Source organism: Molothrus ater, chromosome 5 (assembly GCF_012460135.2).
Source record: "Molothrus ater isolate BHLD 08-10-18 breed brown headed cowbird chromosome 5, BPBGC_Mater_1.1, whole genome shotgun sequence".
Taxonomy (NCBI): domain Eukaryota; kingdom Metazoa; phylum Chordata; class Aves; order Passeriformes; family Icteridae; genus Molothrus; species Molothrus ater.
In genome coordinates this window covers 18,556,488-18,575,912 of record NC_050482.2, presented here as the reverse complement: position 1 = coordinate 18,575,912, position 19,425 = coordinate 18,556,488, and the positions used below count along the sequence as shown (strand labels likewise).

The window sequence follows — 19,425 nt, the reverse complement described above, 5'->3', positions numbered from 1 at the left end:
ATTTCTGCTTAAAATTTATAACTGATGTTTACTCTTTTGCCTCTTAGATTTCTTGGCATAATTGTTCTGTTCTTCACTTATTTTCTTAATTAATTGGTACTTCATCTTAATTATCTTTGTTCAGTTGCTCATGATTCCATAAGATCCTGCATTCTTCTCCCTTTGTTAGCAGAGAACATCTGCATTTAAACATATTTAGTCTTGTTTCTCATTTTTTTTTCTCTTACTGGTGTTGCCAATGTAATGCATGTTTCCCCTGGTCAGTTTCTTAATAATTGCTCTGATTGCTTCTTGATCTGGGGAGTCCTCTGCAGCTTAAACTTTTCTAATTAGCCTCTATGTGCAGGTGGTCCTAAATCATGTAAATACTGTGCAAAGTTGTCTCTAATGGGTACTCTGCATAGATGGACAGGAAAAGACTCAATACTTCTTCCAGCCCCTTTCCTCCCCTCTACCCTGACCCCACCAACTTGTTTTGGTAGGGATTCTTTTATTGTGATTATTTTGGCACTCGTAATTCTATCTCTGTTGTGTCTCTTGTAGTCTTGAAGCCTTGTTTGTGATTTTCATTCATTTGCAGGGTATCTGTCACCTTCATTCTGTGATACCATCCCCTATGGTATCCCCTATGGATTTTCATATTTGTTTCTTCTTCTTCCCTGCTTATATCTGGAGGACTTGCAAAGCTTTCTTTTAAAAATACCTTCTTAAAACTTCCTCTGACATGTATTGAAACTGATAATGGTTAGGCTGATGCTTTTCATGCTGTTATCATACTGTCCATGTCCTTGTACTGACTCTTCACATTTTATTTCAATGTGTGTGCTCAATACAATAGGGCTCTAGTTTAGAGTCCTTTAAGAAAATGAAAATATTTCAATAGCCAATTTTATTCATTTAAAAGAAAATATTTGAAGATTTGACTGTCTGATCTCCTGTTGGTTTGGCTTCAAATGGTTTCCCTCCCAAACTAATGTTTTTATGCAAAAGGAGGGCTTCTGCCTTTTGCAGGATTGGGATTGCAGACTACAGTAGTATATCTTAAATATATTCATTAATTGACCTAATTTAAGTTTTCCTCAATGTCTGTAACTTTGGAAAACAGGATTACAGTCAACCTTTATGAAAATGACATAAATTTAATTTATACTTTTAAAGTAAATATTTAGAATGCTTTAAGTAGAAGAATGGGATGTAGACCTTTTTCCATTATCACTCCTCCATGCCCAGAATTTGAAGACATTTATGGAGCTTGAAACAGAAAAGCACCCTGAATACAGAGCTAGTGGGATTTCATACTGCAGAGTAAATGCTAAAGCAGAACTCCCTTGACAGCTTAGCTTTCCCCATAAAGACCAAATCGAGATACCTGAAATGTAAGGCAAAAATCCATCATCTGAAAACTCCTTGTAATAATGGAAGGGTAAGAATGAGGAGAAACAATACTGTGTCAGGGGAATCTCGAGCCATGCCCATTGTTAGTTGCTGCTGCCTGTTCTTTTAACTGCATCAGTATTTTAGGCTAAGTTTTTGTATTAATACTTAATCACTAAGTACATATCACTGAATACATTCTCTGTTTTATGGAAAAGATTTTCTTAATATTTCATGTTCTTTAAATATTTAATGCAAGTAAGCACTATCTTAAAAGGTGTTTAATTGTTTTGTTTAAGGTGGTAAAGCTGATCATGTTCAAGGTGGTAAAGCTGCGATATGAGAAACATGACATCGTGGCCCTGACATTTCTGGACAGACTTCTTGAATTTATTCTGTATTTAACAGATTTATTTTTTTACCTTTTTCTTACAGGCAGTGGCTTCCCAAATCCAAAATGGTTCCCCTTGGGATAGATGAGACCATAGACAAGTTAAAAATGATGGAAGGACGTAACTCGAGCATACGAAAAGCAGTAAGAATTGCTTTTGATCGTGCTATGAATCACCTGAGTCGAGTCCATGGAGAACCAGTCAGTGACTTCAGTGATATTGATTAACAGAGATTCTCTAGCAAGGCATGAAAAATACCACAGAGACTTGAACTCTACTAATGAACCTCTTTGTCTAAAAGAATGTATTAAAGATACAACCCCTTAATTGTTGATTCAGTGGCTGAGTTCTTCAAACTTGAAATAGTTGAGCAATTCTTCTAAATCACCATTGCCATATTGATTAATTATTTTATTGTGTTGTAGATTGGAGGATTTTCCACTAAACCTGTTAAAATGTCTTGTTCATAGTGTTCATAATTGTACATAAATGTATATTCAACACTTAACTTATTCTGATTTTAGAAGTAGCTCCTTAATTCCTTTTATAATTTTGTTGGGGAGGGAATTGGTTTTTGTTTTTTCCATGCTTTTTACTTTTTTTTTCTTTCTTTCTGAGGTTAAGTTACCTAAGCACCATCTTCCAGCTTGAGGTGTTTAGTTGATCTTAAAGCCTAATATCAAAATGGCATCAAATATATGTTTGCCTAAATCATATACAGTATGGTGCTGCTTGTATCATTTCTTCCTTGGTCTGTAGCTTCTGAAAAAGACTTCTGAATGTTTGTGTAAATTGTTGCTCTTTGCACAAAGTACCACATATTTAAGATTGATGTAAATTTACAATTACAAATATGTATTTTAAGAAAGGAAGTTGCGTTATTTTGGAGGGTACTTTGTGAGAAAGACATCAATAAAAATTATACTATGTACATCACTTGCAAATCACCAAAAACACTCCATTGTTGCCCAAAATGATTTAAGGTTCTTACTGTTTTAAACAAACCTGGCTTAAAGCCTGCAAGCACATTATTTCTTTCAAAACCATATCCCATTTATCTCCCATTGGTTTAATTTTGTTGATATGTGTGCCTCCCTGTGTTTTATTTATTGTAGAAAATGTATTAATTTGCTTTATAATGAAAAATAAAATTGACAAATATATTGATATGCATTTTTATACAGGCACATGAGAAGACAACTTGCTTTGGGAGAAAAATGTATTGGAAATTGTATAAAATAACTCGATGGTTTGTGTGTAATTTGGTTTTTTGGTAACTTGTAATCTTTTGTTTCCAATGAGGGGATTTATGTAACTTTTAATTTAGAACACTTTGGTAGCAATAGAAACTTTGGATACATTTTTGTATGGTACATGTGATGTATATAGAATTAGTACTTTATTTTTATTTTTAAGAAGTAAAGCATTATGTTTGGGCAGGGGGAAGAAGGAGGGTGGGTTTCCAGAACTGCATTTTTATATTAAAAAGAAAAAAAAATAAAGTCAAGATATTGATTGTTGTAGCTACTTTATTCCTACCTTCACTGAGATACTGAATTTGTAACAATGAAAATGGCAAGGTATGTTTGCAATGTGATTTATAATGGCTCCATTATTTATAAATGCACTGTGTTTGAACTCTTTTGCAGTGATATCGTAAATACTGTACCAAGTTATATAATATGAAACACCAAATAATGCATATGAATGCACGAAGTATTTATGCCCAGCTTTTTTATAAAGGATTAGCAAATACAGCAAAACCAATACTTTTTAAATCTTTTTTTTAAAACTTCATTGAATAGCATACTTCATTGTTAAACCTGCTTGAATCTTTATTTTAAAGGGACAATTACTTTTTAAATAGTTTTTAATGTTTTTATTCTCTATTGTTTGTAATACCCCCGTAGAAGCTTGAAATAAAATTTCTTTCTCAACTGTAAATTTTGTCCTGAATTTAGCCCCTGAGATTTTGCTGCAGTGCCCATTTTCTTACTCCATGACTGAGCTGTTCCAGAGGCACTGGGCCAAGAAGCTGCATGTTCTCCTGTGGCACCCAGCATTGTCCTCACTGAGCCCTTTGCATAGGAGGTATTCCAGTTAGCTGAGACCAGTTGCCTGTGATGGACCCTGGTAATTAGGGATGATGAGTTGGATAAATGTCACGAATGATCAAGCAAATAGTTTTCTCAGGCTTGACAGCAGACACAGCTTTAGGGAGAGCAGTGATGGCAGGTACCCTGGAAGGACCATCACTGAGGTGTGCTGCTCTGATGGCCACCACAGCCACATCAGTTAGAAAAATTCAAATCTTGTGTTTTGCATTTAATATAATGACTTCAAGGATCTGACATATAATCGTGCTCTTCTTTAAAGGGAATGGAGCCTAATTTGGGCAGTGTTGAGACAGTAGAACCACTTGCCATCATGAGGACTCTGTTAAAGGTATTTAAAAAAATACACTGCATCAGATTTTATTTCAGACTGGTTCCACAAAAGGTACTCAGATTTTGCGTGTGTAAAACTAGCTAATGATTCATAACCTCATTTTGGTGCACAGAGAAATGGACCTTTTTTCTGTCTTGGACCTTGGAAAGCTGAAATGCAGTTACAACAGAAGTTGGAAGATGACAGTATTTGTATGATAAGGATGCTGATACCTGTGAAATACTAAGTGCCATAAAAAAGAAAGCATAGAGTTGCAAAATGATCCTTCAGAAGGCTTCCTACGTTCTCAGTTGCCTCGCACACTAGCAACATTGCAGGGAGGAAAAGAGCTCATTTTTGCAAAAAAAGAGCATTAATTATTTCTGAACTTTTTTTAAAATCACATCATCAGGGAAAGCTCTATTTCGAATTTTGCTCAGATTTCTGAGTCTTATTTCATGACTTTTCTGTTCAGAGATGGTTTCATCAGTTCTTGGAGAAGGAAGATGTGCTGCCTTCATCTTACAGGGGACTGTATGCACTTATGAGAATTATCAGCTGGAAAACTGTACTGATTAAGATAAGCTTGTTCTGCATCTTCTTCTGATGAAACTGACATGAAAGGCTCGTTTAGTTTTGTTTGGTTATGCAGTGGAAACTCCCAGGAATTCTTCCCAGACCCTGTCGAGAGGAGATTGCTGCAGTGTCAGTTGCTGTTCCCATACTCTCTTGTGATGAGGTCCAGTATCATCCAGTGGCTCTTGAGCTTGGGTTAAAGTTTAAAATAGTTACTCAGAAATAAATAAACAAAATAGAGTGGAAATTAGTATTCTAATGGAAAGTAAAACTGGAACACCACATTCTGGCTTGTCAGCTTCTTGGGGAGTGTTACAGTTATAAGTACAGGGTGTAAGTTTGTACATTTACTGCTCAGTTCTGGTGTGATCATTTCCTGTTAATAGAAGTGTGAGACATACATCATCAGTTGAAACTATGTGAAAATGTATTTTATTGTATCAAAATGTGAGCAATTGTATAAATACTTAGGGGGAAAATGTGACTAGAGAATAATGGTTTTTTTAAAAAGTTTGTTACCGATCTCAGTGATTTTTTTGGGGAACGTTTGTTGTGATTTTCTGTCTTTTGCACTAGAGGGAGCAATGCACACAGACCATCAACATCTACAAAATAAGTATTCAGTTTTTCCTTTTCAAAATGCTGCTATTAAAACTTACTGCTTGTGAACAGTAAGTCTTTTCTGCTTCTAGTGTTTCTAGTCCATCAAAAGTAGCTTTCTCTGTTCTCGCTGCAAGCGGGCTGATTCAGGAATGGTTAATTTTAACTAGAGCTAGTACAAAGGACAAAACAGCTCTGGATTTTCTGGCTCTCATGTCTTAATTGCAAGTGACAGATGAGTAACTTCTTACACTTTTATTTAGTTGTTGATTTTCTTTTCACATTTGCATTCTGTAGTGTTAGAAAATTACTCAGAGGTGGTTGCTGCTGGTAGCACAGTGCAAGTCAAGCACATCGATTAACAGAAATACTCAAGTGTGGAGGTGAAGGTTCCAGATGAGACAGTTGCTCTGTCCTGCAGCCTGGCAAGGGGAGGTTGTCTTGAGGATGTGTGCTAGGGAATCAAATAAATTCATCTCAGTCTTTTGATCATATGGGTAAAGGTTCTTGCCTGTGTGAGAACAAACTTTCTCACCCCTGCTATATCTGTAACAGAAAATCCAGAAGTGAAATGGAGGAGACATTTACTGTCCACATCCAGCTTAGCACCTTTGGGTTACCTTGTTGAGAGTTTTGTTTAATATTCAGTTGCTATGACTTGCCTCTTCCTTGAAAGATTTATTTCCTCTAAAACTTTTAATGTAGAAAAAGAGTAAATTCAAGGTAATGGAAGTTTGGAAAATAACATTTTGGAATAGCATGTAGTTAAAAAACTTTTAGAAAACATTTGGGAATTGGTATTTGATGGGGAGGGGCTGTAAATTTATTTTTACCAGCCTACTTATTCAGCTTTTATTGGCTTTGCATAGAAAGTGCTATCAAATATCTGATGGTCAGGAAAGAAAATACAAGATGTCAGCAGCTGTACTTTAACACTATTAATGATCTTTTTCAGTTGTTTCTATGTGTTTACCAACAGTGCAGTGACTGCAGTCACCCCTTTCTACTTTTTGCTTATACATGGAGAGAGGGGACAGAATAAGAATTTTATTTTCCTTTTAATAATTAAAATATTATTTAAATTTTTAATTAATCCCCATGATAACAATATCTTCTCATCATGCTGCTGTTCTGCTGCCTTTGTTCTGCTCTTCTCCTTTTTATTTTCATAGTTTCTCCAAGCTCGACTTGTTTTTTGGTTGTTTTGATCTGTTTTGAAGTCTTCACTGCAGCAAGGCAGCACTGTCAGGAAAGCAGGAAGGTCTCCACTTGCTGGGCTAAAGTGGCTAAAGTCTGGCCTTTACAGAGGGGTCTGGAGTAATGTGAATAGTTTCCATGTCCAGTCTTTGGTTGCTCCTCCTTACTTGAAATTTTATGTATTGATACCAACTTATCTCTCCTATTAACTTTGGTTTTGGTCTTGTCTCAGCTGTCTGGAGCCATTCTCCCCCATGAGGGGCTTCACCTTGTGAATTCTAGAGAGATTTAACTGTATTCTCTGTTCAGCTTCCCTGGCAACAGTCCCAAGTAGGTTTATTCTAAGATGGGTTAGGAATGTTTACATGTCTTCCTCTCCTATGGTCATTACTGGGTCCTTCACTCCTCCAAACTTGGCCCTGTGAGGAGACATTTTCTGTCCACATCAAGCCCTATGAGGATAAGAATTTCCGCATTTTTATTTAAAAACAACACCCAAAAACCACAGAAAAATTCTATCTGAATCCATGGAAAGTACAAGGAGGACAAAGGAGAATCCACACCTGTCATTTTAATGGGGAAACTGTTGCTAATAGATGGTGCAAAGATGATAAAGGATTGGAGTTGATTGATGATTTGGGCTTTATTTGTCACTGTATTTGAGATTGTGACAGTTAATTTTTTTAAACTCCTAGTTCTTTAAAAAAAAATTGATAATACCCTCTTTTGTAATTTTCGGCCATGGAAACTTGTTGCTCATGCTCAAGTAGCTGGAGAACCACAGGAATATGAATCATTTTTGTCAACAATCAATAGGGAACTATTGAAAAACATTAGCAATGTTTTACTATGAAGCTTGTAGGATTTTGGGACTTTGAAGATTGTCTAATTTTTCAGTGTGTAGAGTTCACAGAGGTATTGTAGCACTGTAACTTACTTCAGTTGAAAGAAAACCAATCATGTCTTCTTTTCTTAGGACTTAAAAAATAATTTAAGATTAAGGTGTGCAAAAAGTGTTGCTGCTTAAGATTTTCTGTTTAGCACTTGTATAAGGAAAACATTATAAGGAAAATAAGATAATAAAATTATCTTAATTAAAAATAACCATAAAACTTAATAATTAATGTAGTAGCTATAATATAGATATAATATTTATAATATTAATCTTAAAATAATGAACATAATAGGTTGTAGAACAAAGGGATCCGCTTTATTTACCACAAGGTTTTCTTTTCTAATAATTCTGATTTTTAATGCTGTCTGTTGTTCCTTAGCTGCTCCTCTTTCACTGAGAATGACTGACAGCAAACCAATGCTTGTCAGGAAGCATGACACAGAAAACACAAGATGTCGCACAGCTGAGAGCAGACATTTGGACAATCCCCATCCAGGTGCTCATTGCATCGGTGCTTCCCTTGCACGAATCACACAGGGCAGGAACTCATGGGCAAAGTGAGCAAGCAAGCATCCTGCATGGATCTGACATGTGGACATTGAAGCAGTGGGGTAGAGACAACTGGGCATTAAAACCCAAACAAACAACTTAATAATTTTGTGACAGGAACCGTGCAATAGCAGGTTATTGTCCTTGATAGCCCAGAAGGTCTCTTCAATGCTGTGATGTTAATTCTTAGTTGTTAAGCTGCCTCATGACAGGTAAATTTTTACCTAATTTTCTTAAGTCTAATTTTACTATCAATTATTTTCCTTTCTCTCCCCCAAATTCGTACGTTAAAATTAAGTCAGAATAAATAATCAGAATTAATGGTTCCCAGGATGAGAGAAGCAAACATCATGTGTTTTTTGCTCTCCTTTTTGTTTACTTACTCTCACATTCTGTTTATCATGTACTTCATGATATTTGGTACTGTTGTGGTGGTGTTTATACAAGCCCTATCATTAAGAGATATAAAAATTCTAGTTTAAGATTATGATATTTTGTGTAAAAAAAATGTGTCATCCAATATTGTAATTTTTTTCTGTTTTTCAGAAGACCTTGTGGAATGGAGTGAAAAGTACTTCTCATCAGAATAAAGAGTAAGAGAGAATTGTTAGCAGTTAAGAGAAGTTGCTGAATTTGATTTATCATAGATTATGCCTGTCAACCAGAAAATACAAGGAAAAGGTAAAGAAAACTGAAGAGGTAAAGAGCTGACAACAGTAAAATAGTTTTTATTCTAAAAGTCCTAATTTCTAGGCAAGGAAAAAGAGGCTGCATAGAAAATAAGAGCAGGATTCTCAGTTTAGAGTTAGAATTAAAAAAAATAAGGTCAAAGACAGTAACAGCAGCAGATAGTCACATGGCACCTCCTCCAGAGCCTTGTATGCCAGAGACTGTTGATGCTGCTTATTACTGCAATTGTTTAAAGTGTCTGTCAAGCCTCCCATGCTTCATATAAGCTATTTGCATAAAAATAAACCATTAGCATTTTATCACCTCAGCAATAAAAAGTTTTAGTTTTGAAAACTCTGGTCTTATTTTATTTTTAACATTCAGTAGTTTCATTAATCTTGGTTAGTGTGACACTGTCTTCTGTGTCCAAGGTTACTAGACTTGACAGTGATGTATTCAGTCAGGTTAGGTGTTGCTAATGAACTACACAAGTCTGTTTTATTACCTGTCTCTCGAAAAATTACTTTTGGGGACAGCCTGAAGCTCGTATTAGCTTTTGTATTCAACAGTCTTTAATGTCAGCTATATGTGTACAATTACCAGTTAAAGAACAAACAGCCTTGAAAGTGAAAACACAGTTGCAAGGCTGAAACTGAGCCTGTTTAGCTGTTGCATTTGCAGCAAGAGTACACAGGAAACCTTTGCAGTAGATATTGGTCCTCTCAAGCACACATAATCAAATTACCATTTTCTTTTCTGATATTCATGGGATCTGCTATAAAAGAGGACCACAGGCTGTTTGGTTATAGGTTTGGACAACCTCTTACTGATTAATTTGATTACAAACAAGAGTGAAAACAGTTCCAGAGCAAGACAAAAGCAATACATGGCTTGGTGCTGCTGCTGCTGCTGCTGCTGCTACTACCATTAAATTAGTTTTGGTAAAACTCCAGTTGGGGGAAATTGAATGAATTGTCCAAGGACAGTAGAAATTCAGATTGTCCAGGGCCACAGAGAAAGCCTGGGACAGATCTAGGAATCAAACTGAACACATTTCTGCCTGAGTACAAAATTATGTCTTTTTTAATCAGTTGATAGATTTGGAATTTAATCACAGGCTCAGCTGCTCAGTGAATTTCGTTAGGAAAGGACTGTGTTGGGCTGACCCCAGCTAGCAGCAAAGCAAAGCAGAGCTACTCCATCATTCCCTGTGGGATGTGGGAGGGCAGAGGAAGAGAAAAAGCAAGCAAACTTGTGGGTCAAGATTAAACAGCTTAACAAGTGAGCATGGAATATGCCTTTGGGCAGTTCAGGTTGACAACGCTGGCTGCATTTCCTCCCTGTCTCCTTCCCCCTCCCAGCAGAGAGGCAGAGTGAAAGCCAGAAGGACTTGGTGCTGCTTGGCTCAGCAGGAGCCAAAACACTTGTATGTGATCAACACAGTTCAGTGACAAATCCAGAACATGAGACAATATCAGCTGCTGTGACATGCCAGCCAGACTCCATAAAAAAGTTTAAGATTTTTTTTTCAATTTGCTTTTGTTTTGCATCAGCATCAATAGTTTTGTTACGGCAAAATTTTGATTTTTATTTTGAGGCAGAAGTCCTCTAACCTCTTGTTAGAATAGTCAGCAGTGCTGGTGGCAGAGCAGCCCTATGGGATATGGGAGACAGATTCCCATTTCATCCTGTGGATGCTGAACATGGGCTGCTGTTACCCCAACCAGCCATCCATTCTGTAAAGAGGAAGCCTTGTAAAAAAAGCCTTGTTGAAACGAATATACTTCAATGAAAATCAAAATTTTTACCAAAACCAGCTTAATAATTATATCAAAAAGTTTTGCTTCAGTACGTTTATTTATCTTGGTCTCTTATCCACCCATAAATCTTGATTCTACCTTATTTCTATTCCTGTGTTGCAGATGTGAAGCACAATATAAAACTTTCTCTTATAAAACAGATACTAAATGATCTTAACCTATTTACTGTTATTTGACTGCTGGTACCAGTTGTTCCCAGTCTACAATCTATATGGGTATGCCATGACAGTATTGAAATTAATAGAAGCTCTACTGTGCATTTTGGGAATGCATTTGGAGAGTACCAAAGCAAATAGTGTGTGTAGTTAGAGAGTTTGAATTAATCTGTAATGTGTTTCAAGTTATGAGGTTTTACTGGTCTCTGCTTCATTTAGAAACTCCATTTCCATTTCTTTATGTGCTGATAAAAATATAAATGTTTTAACATTTAATTTAAGTTAATTTCATACTGCTATATCTCTGGGCAAAAAAAGATGACAGGTTGTTAAGTATTATTCCCTAAATAAAGTAGTAGTAAAAAGAGAAAAAAAAATCCTTATTTTGGAAAAGTGGAGGCACCGTGTTTTAATCAAAGGATAGAAAGAAATTAGCACAGTGGTCTTTGAGGGATTTGAGTACTTAATTCTGATAGATGAGCTGCTCATTTAGTAAAAATATACTACAAAGAGAAAGGAGAACTATGTTAGGCGTAATTTTTCTTGTGAAAAACTTATAAAGACCAGCTTATTGTGAAAACACAGTAAAATTATAAACGGCACTTATATATTTCACAAACATAATTCATTTTCACTAAATGAGTACAACCTTAGTTAAATAATTTTCCCTCAGAAGTAAAATATACATACCTTAATGGGCTGAATTTTGCCCAAACTTAAGGCTTGGGCTAAAATTCATGTGTCGTCAATGAAAAATTGCAGCAATGGACCAAAACTTTTGCAACAAAAATCTAAACCTGACTCTCTTCCTCAGTTAAGGTTGTTTACTTGCTTGTTTACTTGTTTGTGTTTTGTTGCTCCCTCTCTCTCTGCTCACCCCTTATAATTTCTTATAATCTTTCCCAAGGGTGGAACTGTAAAAGTAACTGCCTGAAGACAGAGATGAAGAGGACGTGGCCCTGCTTTCCATTTTCTGTCTTGCTTCATCTTTCAGGTTTCTTAGGGGCCCTTTTAACAGTCATGGTCAGGTTTCCCTTGAGCTGATTTTCTTTCTCCTCCTCTGCTGTGAGAGGGGAAATGAAATTGTTAGCTCTGAAGGAGGTGAACAAACTGAGCACATCTTCAGCATGGAGCTTTTACCATTGCACTATGTGAGATTAAGAGGGTGCACAAGAACCAGTTTATGTGGATCCTGCTCTGTGCACCCAGACATGCCTGCTGAAGTAGGCAGGCTGAATTTTGGACAACTAACATTTAAAATTGCATGACAATGCATATCCAATATGAAATTTTAAGTTAGCTGCTTGGTTTCATTTCTTGTCTTACCTATTTTAAAACAATACATATTACAGACAAATACAAATCTGCAAAGGTGCTGATTTCCAGACAATGCTCTGCAATTAGCAGTTCTAACAGAAGAAATATACACAAATAATGTAAAGGTAGTTAAACCAGTTTATTCTTCAGTAGATATGCCTGTATTATGCATACTAGACCTGACTCCAATTTGACATGTCCAATTTGTTTTGTTAAACTAATGCTTTTTAGATAGAACCCTCTTTTTGTATTATGTACCACTTGTAAAAAATATTATAATAAATAAAATCAGTTCTTTCACTCGATTTATTACTATTTGCCATAGTTTGATTCATGCAGTTCACAAATGAGAGGGAGTTTGCTGTGTCTGTCCTTTGACTGTAACTGAAGTCACAGAGTTGACTTTCAGCTAGTGATGTCTCCAGGATAATGTAGAGAATAGCAATATCAGTAGGCCTTTGGCAGAGAAAGATTCTAATGTTCTAAGACTAAATTATGAAAGTTAACTATTTAGAAGGTCATGGGAATCTCTAGGGTGGGACATAATTAAATCCTGACTTGTTCTCAGAAGAAGAGTTGCTGGCAAAGGATAAATCTAGGGCATTAAGCTTTAAACAACTTTACAGTTTTAAAAAGTTTGTTTTATCAAAAAAGATCTATTGCTGAATCCCATGCTTGCATGAAATAGAGAAATTTTGACACTGGCTTTGAAAATTAATGTTCTGGAGCCTATTTAATCTATTGGATTGGAGTGACAAGGTCTGAGTAGCAGAGGGGCTACAGAGGTATCTCCTGTGAGCAGATTCCAGAAGGTTCCCCCATGTCTCATGAAGCCAGTGTCCTCAGGTTCTAAGACACCTCTGGTTCTGCCCAAGGCTGAGCCCACCAGTGATGGTGCTGGTGGTGCCCCTGGGATAACAGGTTTAGGGAGGGGGTGAAACAGCTGCACAACAGCTGGAAAGAGGAGCGTGAATGTGGGAAAGAGCCCCACAGTACAAAAGGAATTGGAGGAGGTGCTCCAGACAATGGAGCTGGATTCCCCTGCGGCCCCTGGTGCCCATGGTGAGGGAGCTCTGCCCCTGCAGCCCCTGGAGGAGAGTGCTGCCAGGGAAGGTGGACACTCAGAAGAGGCTGTGATCCTGTGGGAAGCCCACAGTGGAGCAGGCTCACAGGGAGAGGAGCCCAGGCTGGAGCAGGTTTGGTGGCAGGACTGGTGACCCGTGGGGGATCTACGCTGGAGCACAGCAGGAAGGACTGTGGGGTGGGAGCCCATGCTGGAGCAGGGGAAGAGTGTGAGGAGTCCCCCCTCTGAGGAGAGAGGAGTGACAGGGACAGTGTGTGATGAATTGACATGATAGCCCCCCATTCCCCATCCCCCTGTGCTGCTGGTGGGGAGGAATTAGAGAAATAGGGAGCAAAACTGAGCCTAAGAAAAAGGGAAGCGTGGGAAGGTGTTTTACGATTTGATTTCTTCTGAACTTACTTGGATTAGATTGATAATAAATTAAACTAATTTCCCCAAATTGAGTCTGTTTTGCCTGGGACCTTCTGATCAAACAGCTGAGTACCCTCTCCCTGTAACTGCTGAGTGGTATCTCCCTGTCTTTTTCTCAAGCCAGGAGCCTTTTTTACATTTTCTCTCCCCTGTCCAGTTGTGGAGGGGAGTAAAAGAGTGGCTTGGGTGCCCAGTCAGATCAGGGCCCCACACCTATCAAGGAAGCAACTCTGGCAGTAACCATGCAGGATGGATCTGTGAGATCAACTCTGTGCCTTGCTGGAGTTTGCCAAGGAACTTGAACACAGCCATGCAAATACTCCCACTGCTACCCTCATGTCTACAGTGCAAGCAGATACTCATGGTTTTCTTTCTGTGGAGCTGCTCAGCTCTGGCAAATTTCAAACTGTTTTCACAAAGACTCACTCTGTAGGCCAGGGAACAAACATGAGATATAAAATGTCTGGATTCATTTCTTCATAAATATTTAATGGATTATTTAAAGTGGAATAACCTTAGCAGTGATAAAGACCTTCCTCATCACAGTTAAAATAATAAACCATGAGGATTTAAGCTTACCTCTGTGACTTTGCTTAGGAACAAGAAAACTGTGCTGACCCAAACAGATCCTGTAGTCACCTGGCAAAGACTGTTAATTTCTGGTTTTCAGTCCATATTTTATACAATATATTATGTACTGGGGGGCTTAAAACATGCTGAAAATGGACAGGTCTCCTTGCAGACTTTCTGAGGCTTTCTGGAGCAAAGGACATCTCAGCTAAGAAAAACTCTATAGATTTTTAAGAACTTTTGGTGAAAAGCTTGGGTTTAAATCAGACATACAATGTAGATACTTTCATTGCTTTCATTTATCTTACTTTGTTATACAGTTTTGAAGTAAATAAAAGGCATTGAATTTTAATTTGATTTTCTCAAACTATGTGAATAGTCTTCTGAAACAAATAAACTTATTTATCTGAAAAATGTTGTTTTCCTAACTAAATCAACAGAAGTCCTGCCCAGGTATTCACTGAATGAGCATATGAGCATAGAAGTCTACCCATGGAAGGATTAGAGTCTAATGCTTTAAGCTGCTACACTTTAAATGTAGAGCTGAAATGTACTGCTGGATCACTCCTGCTGCAGAATTAGCATAATTTGGGAGTGTCATTTGGTGACCTTCTTATTTATGTTTTCCAAATTTGTTTTGTTTAGGCCATTTAAAGAGTGCTATTATTTCCCACTGTCCACAAGCCAACCAGCTAGAACTAATTTCTTACTTTTCCTGATTCTGAGGGCTGCTGTTTCGGCATGCTAATTCATCACTACCTGTCCAATATATCAAAATGCATTTGCTGGTTTTCTCTACAATTTACTGAGAATATTGAGTGACTTTCCATTAAATCAATGTTTACTGGACTGATAAGCTGTAAATCCATCTGTCTGAAGTATATGTGACGAACACAGCACAATTTGGAGGGATCTGATGCTAAAGCAGATATTTCAAGGTAGTTGCTCTTCTGCTGTTAATGAAGACTTTAAAGTGAGAACAGATCTCAAAGGCTGAGTGGTGACTGTTTTATCAGTTTCAAAATAGTACAGCTTTGCTTTCATATTTAAATAGTCAGCTGGAATCACAAGGCTGCAGAACTAGGTAGAGTAGAAAGGACTCCTGCTTCAAAAGGAACAGAACAAGCAACAATTTCAGGTATCTTGAGGGTATATGCCAAATGAATCTATGCATATCATCTTTCTGCAATTATTTGTTGAGTCTGAAGCAAAGACTTTAAAAGTTTACTGAGAAAGAAACAGTATCTAATAATTAAAGAAAATGTTGTTCTGATGAGTGCCACCTGTATAATTCAGCTTCTATGTGTCAACATGTATAGGTAAACCCATATTATGTGAATGGATTCACATAGGGAATTTTCATTCATGCTGAGTGCTCTTCATGTTGCACAGACATCTGAAGTGGATCACAGCTAACAAACAGCTCAGACAACCTCCAGCCATGTCCCAAGACCCTTAAAGAGGCTGAAGCACCACTTCTGTTCCCCATCCTCCTCATATACTGACATAAATAAGAGGTTCTGTAAGACATAAGGCTACAGAGAAAAGCCAGCAAGGAATAATTTAGTTGTTTAAAGCTCTGCTACTGGTTTTGCATACACCTGACAGTTATTGCAGATTTTTGACACTACTGGTCTGGATGATGGCCATGTCCTTCCCTTGCAGTGGGATCACACAAGTCTGACTGCAGGGTTCAGGCATATATAAATAAGGTTTGTAGAAAAAGAGACCATTTATGCTTAGCACGTGCATTTTTAATAACACTAGGGTGAGAAGCATCCAAAGATCATTTTCTCCTCATGAAGTTACTCTTCTAGTCAGTTCTTTCCCATCCCTTTCTTGCTCTAATTCTCCTAGCAGCAGCAACAGGAAAAAACAAAGCAGTTCAGCCCTGCTGTCTTCATCCTTTGGGAGGTTTCATGCAGTGTGAAGCTGTCTCTGTGCTCAGACAACAGGAAAGATTTAATTTTCAGCAGAAAGAGGAGTATCTGATAGTCCAGCCTTCTGGTGGTGTTTAACTCTGAGAAGCCAGAAGTGAGCCTGCAACATATAAAAAGTAAATTAAAACAAAAACCAAAAAAAAAAAAAAAAAAAGAAAAAACACCCCAAAACAAACATTAAAAAAATCCCCACAACAACAACGAAAAAAAACCCCCAAACAACAAAAAAAACCCAAATAAACTACCTTTTTTCTGCAACAACTCTTGTGTAGGAGAAGAAAAAACAGGCTTCAATTGATGTCAAGAGGTTTTAGATTTTACATTAGGAAAATAGCTCCCTAATACTGATACTTTCACAGCTAGTTAGGTGGCTGAGTTCACAGCTTAGGTTTAGGTGGCTGAGAGATTTTGTGGAACTTTTATAATTTTATATATTAGCAGAGTAATTAGTTAAACTATTTCAGGGCATTGGTGGCTTTTTTCCCTCTTTTTATATAATAATATTTAAATTGTCTTTTTCTTCAAGTGTCATTGTGGTTAAAACTTTTACATCTGATGTGAATCATTTTTACTTTTCCCCTCTTGCAGGCAGTTAAAGATAGACCAATATCTAAAATAAAATGTTTCCAAGTGAAAAACTACAAAGGCACACATTGAAAAAGACCAAGGTTTTAGAAGTTTTCAAATAAAAAGACAAACTGTTTTACAAGATGTAATTACCATCAATACTTCAGTAATCAGTGACAAGTGACACAGATAAGTAATATTCTTATTTTTGCTAGAGTTTTTGTTTGTGTTAAAAAAGAGAAAACATCAAAGCTAAATGACTCCATGGAAACTGCAGTTACTCATGCTCAAGGCATTTCACATGAGCTATTAAACACAAATATGTCTTAATTCAAACACTATTTTTATGGTCCTGGTGCTATCTATATTTATTACATTGATATAAGTATTTATAACAAGTCTCATCACACTTTTTAGTATTTTAATTGTGAAATACTTAATGGTACTGACATTTAAAATAACATAATCAGTATTAGAAATAATACTGAAATTAATAGACTGGTGGAAACTCTAAGAACATCTTTACACCTACAATGACATTCTGTAGCACTTTATTATAATTTTAATAATAATTTCATTATCATGGGTTTGCTATCAGCTCATAAATGGACCCTGAACAGGGAAGCAGTGTGTGGTTGAAATGTAAATCTTTTATCCTGGCTGGATGCTGTAATTCTTATTAGCAGTCTGATAAAAAATTTGCTTGGAAACATTTTGGAGGCTTACAGAAAGGAGAGCCTAAACTACAAATCTAGTTTAGCTGTCACCAAAACCTTATCAAACCTCTCTCTTCATAGAAAGTTTCTTACATCTTAACATCTGTGTCTTAAACCCAGGAGATTCCTCTGTTTTCTACCAGAAATTAGCAGAATATAGTAATTTGTGGGGCTTTTCCATGTCAGTCTTAATTTAACTTCACATCCAAATCCCATTTTAGTCCTTCCAATGACCATGCCCTTTTTACATGCACGCAACTTTTACACAGAGAACATTCCAACTATGATTTGAGTAAAAACTCCAGAATATTGGCAACTTTGAAGAGAATTGTGTGCTTTCCCCCTCGAAGGCCTGCTCTTTATGCTGCAGCTTCTCTCTTTGATGGGTGATGCCACAGGGACAGTTTTGTTTCAGCATAACGTATTGCCTGTTAAAATAAATCTAAATGAGCACAGAGGTCACACTCAGCTGGTCCCAGATGTCCCTACAGACATATGTACAGACAGGTGGTTAACACAACCTCCTGTCCAAACCAGATCTGGAGGGATTTCTCCTTATTCCTGACAGATGGCCAGCTCTTCTCAGAGAACCTGAAAGTGTTCATTTAAAATATTTATGTGATTCTAAGATGGAACTACAGGTTCTTTGGGTGCAAAACCATGATCTACCTTTCAAAGACAGCTTACTTGGGACTTTGAAATTAATTTCCTTTTCATGCAAAAAAAACATCTACACAAGTACTGAGGACAAAACTTGAGTTATTTAGGGATAAAACAGCAGAGATTAATTATATTGCATTATGCTCTATTTTCATTTTTTAAAGACCTCTGGGTTCCTGGGGTACATTTGCTCTCCTTCAAAGCCTCTGCTGTTTGAGAACAGTGTATGATTTGGGTATCTGTCCATCCCAAACAGGATGCAGAGAACCCTCTCTCTCGTGCAGCAGCACTGAGCCAGGGACAGGGAATCCCTCTGTGTCACCCATGTTTCTCTGGCTGTAACCACACAGTGCTGTGTCATGCAGCCTTTCCATGGTCACTGCAGCAGCTTCTCATCCTTCCCCTGCTCCCTTCATCAGGAAGAGGCTCTGTGGGAGCAGCCAAGGCTGGCCAGTTCTGTGGAATGCAGCTGGCACATTGCCATGGCAGAAACCATTTGCCCTAGTGTTCTGGTCAAGTTGATTGTACCATTGGCCCCAAAAAGACCATAGAAAAATAACATCCACAGCTTTAACTTTGTTTCTCCATGAACTGCCAAGCAACTGAGAGGAGCCCTGAATATTGTTGCACCAGAAAAACCCAGCAAATGATTCACAAAAATGTCTGTAAAAAGTATGAAGTATATATGTAGTGATGCAGTATTAATATCTCTTCATCACTGGGTTACAGGCAATTCTCATAATGTGAGACCCATGAGTGATAATGGCAAGGCTCATGCTGTGGCACTGCTTTAAATTATTACTGTAATTCCACCAAGATTATCTGCTTGCACAGGTAGAGAAGGTAGATACAAAAATGTCTAGGCTTAATATCCAGAGACATTAAAAATGTGTTCTTTCACAGGCAAGAGTGGATAATCTGAGCCTTTGGGTCTTAAGTCCTGTATTCTGCTATAGAAATATCTTTTAAAGCCTATTCTAAACTAAACCCACTAAAACTTAAAGCTGGTTTGCAAAGAAATTTTGCTCTGTCAGCTTCTGCACAGTGATGGTTTAGTGTCCTTATAAATACAGAGGCTCTGTTAAACTGAGTGAAGCAGACCAAGTGTGTCTTTACAAAAAACCATATTTCTGAGAAACAGCTGGGACATTTTTTAATCAATGGAGGTTTAAAGTGAACTCCAGCACATGGCTGCAGCAAACATAGGGACCAGAAGATGATTAATATGTGTACACAGAAACTCCCAAGAAATCTCTATTGTTTTGATAGATGAAAATTACTCCCAGTAAGCTCCAGACTCTATTCTGTGCTAAAATAATAATAATAATAATAATAATAATAATAATAATAATAATAATAATAATAATAATAATAATAATAATAATAATAATAATAATAATAATAATAACTACTTTGCATTAATAAAGTGTGTTAGCCATAGTCAGTTGGGAGAAGTTTAGCCCTTGCTTGAAAGGTGCTGTTGGTGATGAAGATGAAAGTTTAAAA

At 37.1% G+C, this 19,425-nt stretch overlaps 1 protein-coding gene across 18 annotated transcripts in view; it reads left to right on the top strand.

Moving 5' to 3' along the window:
* Positions 1–3,710, top strand: part of BRD1 (bromodomain containing 1) — a 68,808-nt gene extending 65,098 nt beyond the window's left edge. For all 18 annotated transcript variants that reach the window (XM_036401746.1, XM_036401748.1, XM_054514780.1 and 15 more), the window contains one exon: positions 1,810–3,710. In XM_036401746.1, the coding sequence (XP_036257639.1) occupies positions 1,810–1,993 (184 nt within the window). In that variant the 3' untranslated portion in view covers positions 1,994–3,710. The remainder of the gene's footprint in view (positions 1–1,809) is intronic.
* The last annotated feature ends 15,715 nt before the right edge of the window (positions 3,711–19,425 follow it).